This window comes from Hordeum vulgare, chromosome 3H (genome assembly GCF_904849725.1).
Source record: "Hordeum vulgare subsp. vulgare chromosome 3H, MorexV3_pseudomolecules_assembly, whole genome shotgun sequence".
Taxonomy (NCBI): domain Eukaryota; kingdom Viridiplantae; phylum Streptophyta; class Magnoliopsida; order Poales; family Poaceae; genus Hordeum; species Hordeum vulgare.
Window position 1 is genome coordinate 3,763,008 of NC_058520.1, and position 12,609 is coordinate 3,775,616.

The window sequence follows — 12,609 nt, forward strand, 5'->3', positions numbered from 1 at the left end:
TGGAATATACATTTTGCATCTATACAAGGTCACCAACAATAATCGAGGCAAAAATTAATGATGTTTCCACGAACTAACAACTTGTTTAATACTTGCATGCATACAGTCATAATAACACTCAACTACTTCCTCCACTCAGTGTTCTTGCATACATGCAGTGTATTAATGATTCCAGTAAACAAAAAGAAAAGCTAGATTGTAAAACATGTATTAAATTTGACCTTGGTACCTGTAATTTCAGTTTGTGGCCTTGTATATAAAAATAGAGAAAGTACATGCAACCACCTACACATAATTGTTTCCCATATAAGTATGGTTGATTAGTAGATAACCTATAAACACACCACAAAAGACCCAATAAGATAACGCATTGTAAAATAAATATAAAAGACACTCCATCATCTCCCCAACTCGCCAAATCAAATACCACCTTAGTTCCAAAATATAATTTGTTTTAATTTTTTGAAAAGACATATTTATTTCACTATGGCCAAGTTTAGAGCCAAAAATATCGACATCTGTAATATTAAATAAATAAAATATGAAAAACAATCATGATGAATCAAATGACACCCATTTGATATTATGGATATTGACATGTTTCAATACAAATTTGGGCAAACTTAAAAAAAATTGTATTTTCAAAAAACTAATGAACCAAATATTTTTAAACAGATCGATTATTTGTTTTAACAAAAATATAAAAACAACAACAATGTAGGAAAGCGCGCCTAACTTTTACAGTTCTTTGCTATTGCAGATCGAATATCAGATCCCTAGTTTGTTAGACATGAACAGTTGGCTTTACTTTTGTGCTCAAGGTTCCATTTTTTTCCGCCAAAGTTAAGAATTTTTTTATTCTCATCAAGAAAAAAGTTTTTCTTTATATAAAATGTATAAATTCTTAGCTATTTCAGATCGAATAGCAGATCCCTAGTCTAGACATGAATAGTTGGCTTTACTTTTGTGCTCACGGTTGCATTCTTACCCGTCAAATTTCAGTTTTTTTCTCATTCAGAAAAAGGGTTATTATTTATATATAATTTCTAAATACATTATCAATAATATATATTGAAACTTCATATTTTAATGATTTTGCTTTGGTATATGGTCAATTAACTTTGTCCAGTAAAATAAATGAAACATGTTTGCAAACCTTCCTCAAACATGTATGTAGGAAAATTCGTATGAACCATCTCGCAGACGGTTTGGCAACCCCAGTTTACTAGTACATGTGCCTTTCTGATTTTTAACCTGTTCTCCAAAAACATCCAAGAGGAAACTCTGTGAAGCATGAATAAATTTGTGAAACAGGATCAGATTATTGAATTTATCTAGGCAACTTACAAAAGTTGCCTTAAATTTATCTCAAGTATTTTGAAAAAATTATTTATTAAATTAACGCTACCCAAAATTCTGGTATATCTGTTTTTTTATATCTTTTTCTTGTGCGGATGATCAAGTTATTCACAACAGTTTGACTAAGCTAGAGCGACAAGTATTATATGAAGTTTCCGCTGTTTGTTTTTCTTGGTATTGAGCCAGTTCATCATAGTCACTATTATGAACAAACAAAATGTATCTAATTAAGAAATCAGTTGAATCATCCAGGAACAATGAAACATGAACCCTTTTTTCTTGAGAGTTTCACGAACCAGATCTTGACCATATCATGAACAACAACAACTGATTTATCCTTTTTCAGCTCCAAGCAGTAACGAAAAGAAAAAACAACAAAACATCCACCATGGACACAAGAAAGAGGGTTTCCACGTACATGTGTCAAACAAAGATGAATCCAGAATCCAGAGTGAAGCCAAAAATCAAGAGGCGCTGAGGACTGGCTCATGAACCAAAGCATTAGTTTCATGGTCCTTGGGATGCGCGTTGTGCCAGCTTGTCCAATATCCATGACTTTTTTCATCCATGATGTAGGCGCTTGTATTTTTTGACCCTGAAACCATAGAATAATTGTTCTATGTTACTATTTATCATTGTTCCATGATGTAGTGGAAGTGAGGCTCAGAGATGAAACACGGCGTGGTGACCGGGGAAGAGCAATGGCCACGGTCCATCAGTGGTGGAGAGCCGTCCTCTCTACGTACTCAACAAGACCGCGGCCCCCGTAACCCCCTCCCGTCGCCCCAGTGGGCGACCAAGGTGTAACCCTAGCCGCCGCCGCCGGTCCTTCCTCGCTCCTCCTTCATCCTCGCCGCCGCCAGCAGCGCCGCCGGGCGAAGCCTGGCCGGCAGGGGCGGCGGCGGGGATCCTCTCCCCTTCACGCGACATGGCTGGCGCGGGACGGGCGTTCGTGAGGAGGCGTCGGATTAGCGCGCGGTGCGGCGGCGCGGCATGTGGATCCTAGCGGCGACGTGCGAAGCGCGTCGAGGGCTGGGTTTCGTTCTTGCGGCGCGGTGTGGCGGCTGCGGGAGGGGCAAGACATGATGGTCGCGTGCGTCGTCGAGTTCGGGTCACATCCTTCTGGATCCGGCGCCCGGACGCCGTCGGCCAGCGCAGGGTGGTGGTACTCGTCACTATTCAGATTGGATCTTCATTGATCCAGATACCCGTGGTGTGCTTCTCTCCTGCGGTTTCCTGGCATTGCCGGCGTGGCCACGGATGAAGCTGGTGGAGGAGATTCAGATAAGGGGAAACCCATTGGTCGGCCCTGGCCGGCCGCGCCGACGATGACGCTCAAGGGCGCCGTTGTTCTTCCTGGAGACGTCGGTCTATATCTGCTCCTCCACTTCCTACCTCACTGCCTCTTGGGTGAAAACCCTAACTCCGGTAGCGGCGGCGGCGTCCTTGACGTCATGACCTTCCTGAAGGCGTCGCCTTGAGAGCTGAGTAGTGGTGGGCACTATGTGGGTCCTGGACGGTTGCTGGTGGTGGGCACTGATTCAGGGGAAACCCTAAGATCTGAGTTTCCAGATCCGACGATGGCGGTAGTGCGGTGGCGTTTCTCTCTTGGAAGCATCGTTTGTGGAGTAGCGCTGGATGACAGAGGCAGGAGATGGAGCGGCTTCGTCTGGCCCGAATATTTGGTGTAACTGTCAACTCATGCCTGGCCGACATGTGCTACGCTGAGTCAAGCCTGGTTGGTAGGTGCTACGCACGATAGTTCTTTCAGAATCTCCGTGTCAGGACGAATGAGTGCAGGGCGGTGGCGCTGTTTGGCGCCATGATGGCGTCGATCATCTTGGACGAAGCTTTCGGTGGAGATGTCAAGTCATGCCTTGCCGACATGTGCTACGTTGTGTCATGCCTGGTCGGCAGGTGCTACGGACGACAGATCTTCCAGAATCTTCGCGTCTGGATGGACGAGCCGTGGTGGCGTCGATGGATGGACGAACTGGCAAGGATGATACAGATCTCTCTCCTGAAGATGGGTCAGCGGGCTAACGATGATGGCGGCATCTAAAACGTGTGCATATGGTGTACGCTTTAGGCCTGTTGCACCGGTTGTGGGTTCCGATACGTTATGTGGATGGATCGGTAACGGCACCGGTTTTAGATATGGGGAGTGAGAGCACTCTACATTATCGAGTTTCGTAGGTGTGAGTGGTGGCTTCGGATGGTTTGATGTATGTTCTTGTCAGACCTGTGATGAATAATTAATAAAGATGACCGTATGCATCGATTGATGCAGAGGCCGGGGGTTTGAACCTCCTTTTCCAAAAAAAATCAGTGGTGGAGAGCCAGAAGAATAGCTTAGTACATGTACTGTTATAGGGTGGGAGAAGGTTTGAGAGGATGCACCAGCTGAGTTCAGTGGGCTAAAGAGATAAGTAAGAGACCCTGCGAATGAGGAGCAGGATTGCTTCGATTTCTGGCCAAGATTTTGCCTACTGGTCCCAAAAGAAAACATATATTAAGTGTATTTCGTAGATATTTCCTTCGTCCCATCAGATGAAGGGAAAGTTGTGGCTGTGTGGCCATGTAGCTACCTTCTCTACATCATTTACCTTTGGTTAAGGGGGATTGGAGAGGTTTTGAAAGGAAAATCCCCGAAGGGCTAAACCCCACAGATCCTCGGGCGCCCATTTGGTAGGAGGGGTTTGCTCAGCCCAATTCCCTCCGTTCCTCTTCAATCCCTTTCTATCCATGTGTTTAAAAACCCTCTTCGGGGGACTAGTGAAAGCAAAACCCCGGGGATTCGAGAGGATTGGGTGGAACAAAGGGATTCACCCAATTCCTGAAATCCCTCCCTCTCAAAACCTCCCCGATCTCCCTTAACCAAACGAGGCCTAAGGGTTGTTTAGTTAAAAGTATAGAGAATAAGTGGTAAGAATCCTGGGCCACACGCAACAACCACAGTGACGTCTACTCATCTAACTCTTATCTTATATATATGCTATTGATAGCAGGAGATTGGCGCAGGTAGCTGAAGATACATACATACATATATATATATATATATACTTCCAGCGTCCATATCGGTAGAATATATGAAGGAGCTGGCATCGGCCAAGGTACTACTCTTTAGGTGCTTTGTGACTTTTCTTTACTGTTTAATTTGTGCTAGCACCAGCAGGAAATGATTCTTTTGTGCTATTGCCTGGAGGAGCTTTTCAGCTCATGCATGCATACTCCTTTATGTGAAAATAAAACTCATGCATACTCGTGTAAGTGCAGGGATAATTGATCATGCATATCCAAAAAACAAGCCAGGCTGGCCAGAGATGAAGGCCAACACCTCTCCAACGCAAGGACACTTATTTAAAGAAAGATAACAATATAAACGCCCTGCATTAGCGACGCAGCTTCCCATGCAAACTTGTATTGAGAACAAAGTTGCATAGGAGACATTCAGGAAAGAAAAACCTGTTATAGAAATATTCAGAACAAAATCGATAAAAAAACTGCTGAACCTTTTCTGCCCACCATGACGTGTCTTCAAGGAAGATGCTAGAACACAATACTGTTCAGAAAACAGTCAGGCCCGGAGCTGCACATGGCGAGGATGAAGAAGATGGCAAGCTTGGTGGCGCAGCAGCATTCCACATGGTCACAAGCAAAGAAGAGACAATAAACCGTTAGAACAAACTGGTCATGGGGGAAATGAAGGAAGGGCTTGGTGGTTTAGCAGGCGTTGACGCCTACACAGCTGACCATGGCTTTGAGGATTGGTGGGCGAGAGGAGCGGAGGGAAGGGAAGGGAATCATAAGTTAATCCAATCACACTGGTCAATATGGAGAATTTACTTACAAAAAATTGTTAATTTCAACATTTTTGACATATTTTATATTATATCAATTTATCTAAATTACAGGTATAAAAAATTCCTTGAGAGCTTCCCTCGATGAGTTCATATTATGGGTAAAAGTATTCACATTTTTAAAACATACCTGTGACAACTTTTACTATATATTCTACAACACTTTAGCCCAAAGTCATTTACAGAATGGTGTATAGTTTTCGAAAACAACATGAGAAAATTCATGCATACAAATAGGTACAACTTTGTACTCCCCCCGTCCCAAAATAACTATCTCAACTTTATACTAGATCTAGTATAAATTTATACTAAGCTTAAGACAGTTATTTTGGGACGGAGGGAGTACTAGTAAAGTACTCTAATTTCAAAGAGCTTATTTGAGAAAGAGCAAAGTTCATGATAGTAAGTTTGTGTACGTACTACATAGTGAAAAATGCTAATATTTTTTAAAAACAAAATAACACATGCATATTAATTTCAAAACTGAAAATTTACTGGGCCAACCAGAACCACCATCGTTGGAATATGTAGGCCTGTTCCCCGCAAATTGACCTCCGCGTGGTGGAGGAATGGGCTTTCGTATCACAGCACGAGATGGCAACTCAATGTCAAGGAGGAAGTGGATGGAGAGGAGAAGAGGCATGTTCGGTAGAGTTGAAGCCTTGAAGATGTTGTCTTGAAGCCTTGAAGGGGAAGAAGACACAGCGTGAGTTGTTATGTCCGAGTTTGACAGGATGAGATGGTGATAATCTTTTTTTTTTTGGTACAGTATGTTGATAATCATTATGAGCAAGTTATTCATAGAATATAAAAAATAATTTCGATGCACCATTGCAATTGATCCTTCAAGAGATCTCATCAAGCATATGTAAATGCTGAGTTCACATTTGCATTGAAGATACACAGATCGATCGAGGAGTAGCCACACAAGTCGGCCCATCGATCCACCGGCGGCCAGCTGGGAAATCCTATGCGAAGGACCGAAGTGGACTTATAATAATCAATGGGGCGAAGCCGAGGATCTCAGCACCGAGAAATGGTGTCACATAACGGAAACGTTCATCGGTCACCACCTCGTTCACGATTGATCAGTAAGCCTACATCGATTCACTTCGACGTCCAAGTTGCTAACACTTGTAATAGTTGTTAGGTATAAAAAAAATTTAGGAAACAAACCACTGCTTATCACATAACCTTGATACCTTGATCGGATTATGTTACATACTGTATGATTTTCTCAACCATGATGCTAAAGCCCATGTCAATGATTCATATGAGTCTATAATTGCCCCACATAGTAATATTCTCCTAGTATGTGATTCAGATTCGTTTAGTTTTTACAGTATTTTAAACCAGTACATACGCAACCTTAAAGATGTGTTCGTGAATTCACACACCCTACTTAAAATATTTTTATCTGAATTATTTTATGGGCAATTAAGTAATAGTTAATGTTAGTCGTAACATGCGCACGCAAAGACACATATTAGTCTTAAATTTATTATTTAGGTTTACAGAATCTGGGCTCCTTGGAGCCATAATCCCGTGTTTTTCCTTTCAATGGGCTACATGGTGCCTGGCCTTGATGATTCCGAATGCACAAATTCACGACTACCAAATTTAGAACATTCGCCTATTCACAAATCATTCAAATATATTGAGTTTTTGGAGTATTTGAAATAACATACCTAGAAATTTGTCCACACTTTTGGAGTTTTTGGAGTATGTGATTTCATTCAGCCTAAATCATTTGTTTTGAATATATAGCCTTCCCTCCATCAGTTCAAACTATTTGATGCACTAGCTGGAGCATCAGTTCAATATGATATTAGAGCTAATAGGTCCCATGTTCAATACATTTAATAAAAATAGTTGCATGTACATCGATCCAACATCTAAGGGCTTGAGGAGCCTACACGTCCGGGGTTGGGGTTCAAATATATTGATCACCTTTTTCCATGAATCCAGACTTTTAGATGAACATTTTAAAATATTTGAGCTAGCCTCCTAGTACTGATCATCTCCACTGAATTTTTGTTTCAGGCAAACTGGAAGAATCTGATGGACAATCGTTATGCCTAGTTGCAGCAGCCTGCACACTGCTCAGCACTGTCTGCAATTTCCAAGTATTTCTATTAAGTGATGATGATGGTTTTACCAACAAAGAAATTAGTGAGTTTGTAACTGGCACAATGGAATTTGCTATTTGCTACTCCTATATATTTTTGAAATTGCACGAGTTGATCTTGCCCAACTTTGCACCCTTGAAGTCGTGGATCAAATGGGGTCGTAACTTCCGGATTTTCAGAGACACTGGCGTTTTTGTGACTATATCCTACCTGTTATTACTGGACATCAGTTGGAGATTCGTCTCGCTTGCCATCTTTCCCGTCATGGCCATTGCTTTCATAGGAGCACTGTACTTCAAGCTCGATCGTCATACAGGCGACATCAGTCGCAAAGTTACGGGGCGATCTTCTAAGGTCGACGAGAAAACAATCAGGACACCTGTGAAGCTTCAGATCATAGTGGTGGCAACATTCGGGGCGCTGTTGGTGATGGATCAACTTGATGATGATACTGCTATGGGCTTCGCCATCTCGCAGTTCCTCTTGTTCCTGAGCTCCACGGTGGCGGCGCTGACGCGCATGATGATAAAGCTGCCCACTGGCCCTTTCCCGGGTAGTGCACCGGCGGCAGAGCTGCTCCACAAGACATTGCTTCTACTTCTACTGGTGACGGCACACACATTAGCCGCGGAGTGGCTGGGCGAGGATGTGGTTCTGTTCTGCATGCCGGAGGTTGTCCCGGTGCTCCTCTGGTACAGCCTTCACCTCGACCGCCCACACCACAGCCCGCTCATCAGCGTTGTCAAAATGAAGCCACACATGAAGGGGCTCATTGCCCTATGTACACTGGTAGTAGCTCCTCTTTTCGCATACATGGTGAACTCCATGGATGTTTCTGGGCTCTCCTGGTGCACGAGGATTATGGTGTCATGTGGCGTCTCAGGGGCTCTGACCTACTACCTTGTGTTCATGCTACGCTCCTGGCATTGGCCACGGCAAAGAGAACCAGCAGCCGCTGGCAGCAGCAAGGACGATGTGGTTTCGTCCGGCATGCTCAAGTTTTTGGCAAATGCTTTACTCATAACGGCGGCATTGTTGCTGCTGCTATGGTATATGGTTTCTGTCCGACTTGGTCTGGAGACAGCATTGGTTGATACACTACGTCGAAATCTGCAACAACTCTAGTATATATAGTAATTACTGTGTATATTTTTTGTCCATATCATCCAGAAAAGGACCAGGTACCATTTTCAGTAAGGCAGACGCTAGGGATCAACGGCCTCCTTGTTCGTCTGATCAAATCCACTCTAGCCGTTAGATTTGCATTAGCTCTTTTAGCGCGTGCACAGTACAGCCACACTTTGTACGTGAGTATATGCATGAAAACTTGAATTTCAAAGTAGAATTTCTTCCACGCCAAGTATTCAAATCCAGATCTGTCTGAACCTCGCTCACTAATACTCCCTCCGTTCCTAAATATAAGTCTTTTTAGAGGTTTCACTAGTAGACTACATTCGGATGTATATAGACATATTTTAGAATATAGATTCACTCATTTTGCTCCGTATGTAGTCTTTTAGTGAAATCTCTAAAAAGACTTATATTTAGGAACGGAGGGAGTACATGTTTCAGGTTCAAATACATAAATGTACCATGCATGCACGTCATCGAATAAACTTGGAGCTATAGTCTCTGCAACACAAAAATTCATGTAGCCAATTTCTACCCCCGAGGGACATGCTCTTAGTTCTACCGTCAAAAGTAAAAATTATGAAGGGTCCAAAGCGCTAGGTTCCAAAAAGTCAGTCGAGTAGCCAACCATTAGATCAGACGCATAGAACGGTCCAGTGCTGCCTTCCCCTCCTGCATACACCTTGCAACTAGCAGCCTGGTCGCAAACATCTTGTTGGAAAATTAGGCAAGATTATGATTAATTTCAGTAAACAATTCATGACTAAAGAGGAAGCTAGCGTGCAACAATCTAACAAACTAGATGAACAACAGAGTATGCACATCATCATCACACATGAAGTAGCAACTACAGAAAGAGACATGAACATATCACGAAGAACATACTGTTAGTTAGTTGTTGTAGGAGCGATGGTGTTAAGGACGATGTTACAACGATCTGCTGTTGACGGCGATGAGTAGGACTGCCCGACTTGTACGGTAGATGACCTGTGATGATGAATTTTAGTAGTCGTGCAAAGCGCTCCCCAAAAACATAATTCATCCTCTCGCAGTGCAGGATCACAATGCCGAACGGTTTCAGAGGCCTACTCTCCCGCACGCCGACGCACGTTGGCGTTCGAGATGAGTTAGACTACAATAATGACACAAATTGTGAGATGAGGCAAAACCCTAAGTGTTTTTTATGTACTCGGCCGGTAAGCAGTATATATATAGGAGGACCAGAGGCAGTACAGTGTCGCGATCACGATCTCAAACCGACTTGGTTTCTACGACGTATGCTTACCGAACAAGAAATAATTAACTTGTCCGTCAAGACATACAAAAATAAAATGACAAAAAGAAGTCGCACCCCCACAAGGGCGCCCCGCCCAGGCATGGCGAGTGAGCGCGCGTCTGGTCTTCCCCTTTCTCTTAACAACACACACTTAGAATGGTGGAGAGAACCCACTATATAAAGAGGTCCAATTCTTCCTCAACTAGAGGTATGGGACTAAACTTTAGAACCACCACACCATCACTTGCCTTTTACTCATGGGCTCATCTGAGATTTCAGAATTTATACACGGACGAAGCCTATTTATTCTACAATCTCCCACCAGATCTCAAATACCCATTTAGATATTTGCATTTTCTCACCACTTGTTTAATACTCTATACAAGTGTTTCAGCAGAGACTGTTTTTGAACTTATGTCTGAAACTTTAAACTACATCCATCCATAACTTGACAGTGAACTATGCCTTGAATTGCTAGTTTTATGTGAACATATTTCACTCAAGGTCTTAACTAGTACCTGTCTCCGAGTAGGCTACCCCGAGGTTCGGAGCATATACGTCATACTCTCTGGTCTCTTCATGAGCTTACTAGAGATCACCCAAGTTTCACATACTGCGACGTTTCACAGTCGGAGCTCATATAGGTGCATTCTTTCAAGACTGCTCTATAGGATAGCATCTTTTATATGATAGCCAATAGAACCACATTAAGGCATGTTGTCAACCTGCCTTACAACAATGAGTCTTACACCTTTGAGAGTTTTGCATCTTCACCTAAAGACGGTCACTTGTTATTACTCTCATCTGTGAACCAATAGCTTGTTTTCCCAAGTCCTAATTCACGGGATCTCCGGTCATAAAGGTTGGGTTACTACTATGGTGTAACATCTATGGGTATCATACCCATCTTCTTCGATCAATATCTATCACATTTCGTGATAGTACCTGTGTAAAGGGATTTGTCGAGTTTTTGCCTGTCGAGTTTTTCAACTTCTTGACAGATTTCAAACATCTCTTCACATGTCTTAAGGACTTAGCGTTATCCTTAGAATTATTTACTTTAGCGACAATCGTTTAGTTGTCACAATTTATAAGAATAGCCAATATAGGTTTTTCAACCACATGCAAGCCTATCAAGAGCTCATGCAGCCATTCTAGCCTCAATAGTGGTTCTGTCTAAAGCAGTTAGTTATGCATCCATAGTTGACCTCTTCAATATGGTTTGCTTGCAAGACCTCCTTGACACTACGCCACCTCCATGAGTAAATACATACCCACTTGTGGCGTAGAGTACATCAACATCACATATCCAATTTGAATCACTATATCCTTCTAGCACAGTAGGATGCCTTGAATAGTGAATTCCATAACTCGTCGTACCTCTCAGATAATGCAAGACCCTATCAAGTGCATGCCAATGATCATCACACGGGTTGCACATGAACCTACTCAGTTTACTCGCAACAAAAGAGATGTCTGGTCTTGTAGGGCCAGCTAAGTAGATGAGTGAACTAACAATTTGAGAGTATCTTAATTCATCTCTCGTTTGTTTATTATTCTTTCTAAGTGTCATGCTGGGACCATAAGGTGTTGAAGAAGGCTTGCTATACATAAAGCCGAAATGGCTCAAGACCTTCTCAACATAGTGAGATTGTGTTAGAGTAATCCCACTATCATCCTCAATTACTTTGATGTTTAGAATCACATCGGCTTCTCCCAGATCTTTCATGTCAAAACATTTTTGACAAAGGAGACTTGACCTCATTGATCGCATTAATTTTTGTGCCAAAAATCAGCATGCCATCTAGATGCAAACATAATATGACACTATTACCCCACCATGATGATAGTAAACACGCCAATTGAACTCGTTACTGACGAATCCCGCAGAAGTCAAAGTTCTCTTAAACTTCTCATATCATTGGTTAGGTGCGTGTTTCAAACCATACACAGATTTCAACAATTCCCACACTTTTTTTATCTTCACCTTTTACCACAAACCCATCAGGCTGATCCATATAGATTTCCTCTTCCAACTCTCCATTTAGGAAATCTGTCTTTACATCCAGTTCAGGCCCGATCCTGAGGGGGCGGGAGGGGCGGCCGCCCCGGGCACTCGAAGTCTAAGGGGCCCCGACCTGGGCCTGCGCTGGCTGGTCCAACTATGGGCCTGTGTTGGCGATGTGATTGATACCTCAGGAGCTGGAGATCGTTCTAATTTAGGCGATTCGCGAACACAATGGATTCATTCCCACAACCTGAGACCTCGTCGTATCGCTGCGAACCCTAGCTTTTGGCCTACGCCGACAGTCCGATCGTATACTTCGATTCATGAGGCAAATTAGTTCATCGACCGCCCCTTGGTCCAACTCTTCCTTGCCGAACAGTTTGTACGTGGCGACCCCATCTTTTCTTCCTCTTCCTGATTCCCCTCTAGTTGTCCACTTGTCCATGGTTCCTTCCTCCTAATCCTATCTATGATCTAATCTGTTTTCTGCTGTCCATGTAAGCACGTTACGTGAAAGTATTAAGAAAGGAATATGTAGAGCAGCAGCAAAACCAAATAAATGATGGGCCTGGAGGCAGCATCATCTATTTTCTGTTTTTAATTTCAATCAGGAAGGACAAACCCTAAGTCGTGTTGTATAGTTTTCAAGAATGTGTAAGGAATGTTTGAATCTTTTCACTGGTACATAATTGTGAATTACACTCGCTTCAAAATAATAATTGTTTAACGATCAAATTGCGACCTTCGTTTTTTCAGGAAAAAGATAGACAGCCTTGAAGATCCACTGTTAATGTGTGTGCTGCCATCTGATTTGGAGATTTTTCATCTCGAGCCACCACGCGGCCA

At 42.8% G+C, this 12,609-nt stretch overlaps 1 protein-coding gene and 1 long non-coding RNA gene across 4 annotated transcripts; one reads left to right on the top strand and one right to left on the bottom strand.

Moving 5' to 3' along the window:
- Positions 1-1,617: 1,617 nt before the first annotated feature.
- Positions 1,618-4,954, bottom strand: LOC123442382. The gene is made up of 2 exons (XR_006630463.1): positions 4,872-4,954; positions 1,618-1,954 (listed from the first exon to the last, which is right to left on the bottom strand). It is a non-coding gene; the product is annotated as an uncharacterized LOC123442382 (long non-coding RNA).
- LOC123442380 lies at positions 4,376-8,681 on the top strand. 3 transcript variants are annotated; one of them, XM_045118398.1, is made up of 4 exons: positions 4,382-4,472; positions 4,636-5,961; positions 6,118-6,310; positions 7,263-8,681. In XM_045118398.1, the coding sequence occupies exons 3-4, from the start codon at positions 6,223-6,225 to the stop codon at positions 8,471-8,473; spliced, it is 1,299 nt and encodes a 432-aa protein (XP_044974333.1). In that variant the 5' UTR covers positions 4,382-4,472; positions 4,636-5,961; positions 6,118-6,222; the 3' UTR covers positions 8,474-8,681. The 3 variants fall into 3 exon arrangements, with proteins under 3 accessions (XP_044974334.1, XP_044974333.1, XP_044974335.1); XM_045118400.1 differs by having other exon boundaries at positions 4,636-5,925; XM_045118399.1 differs by lacking the exon at positions 4,636-5,961 and having other exon boundaries at positions 4,376-4,472.
- The last annotated feature ends 3,928 nt before the right edge of the window (positions 8,682-12,609 follow it).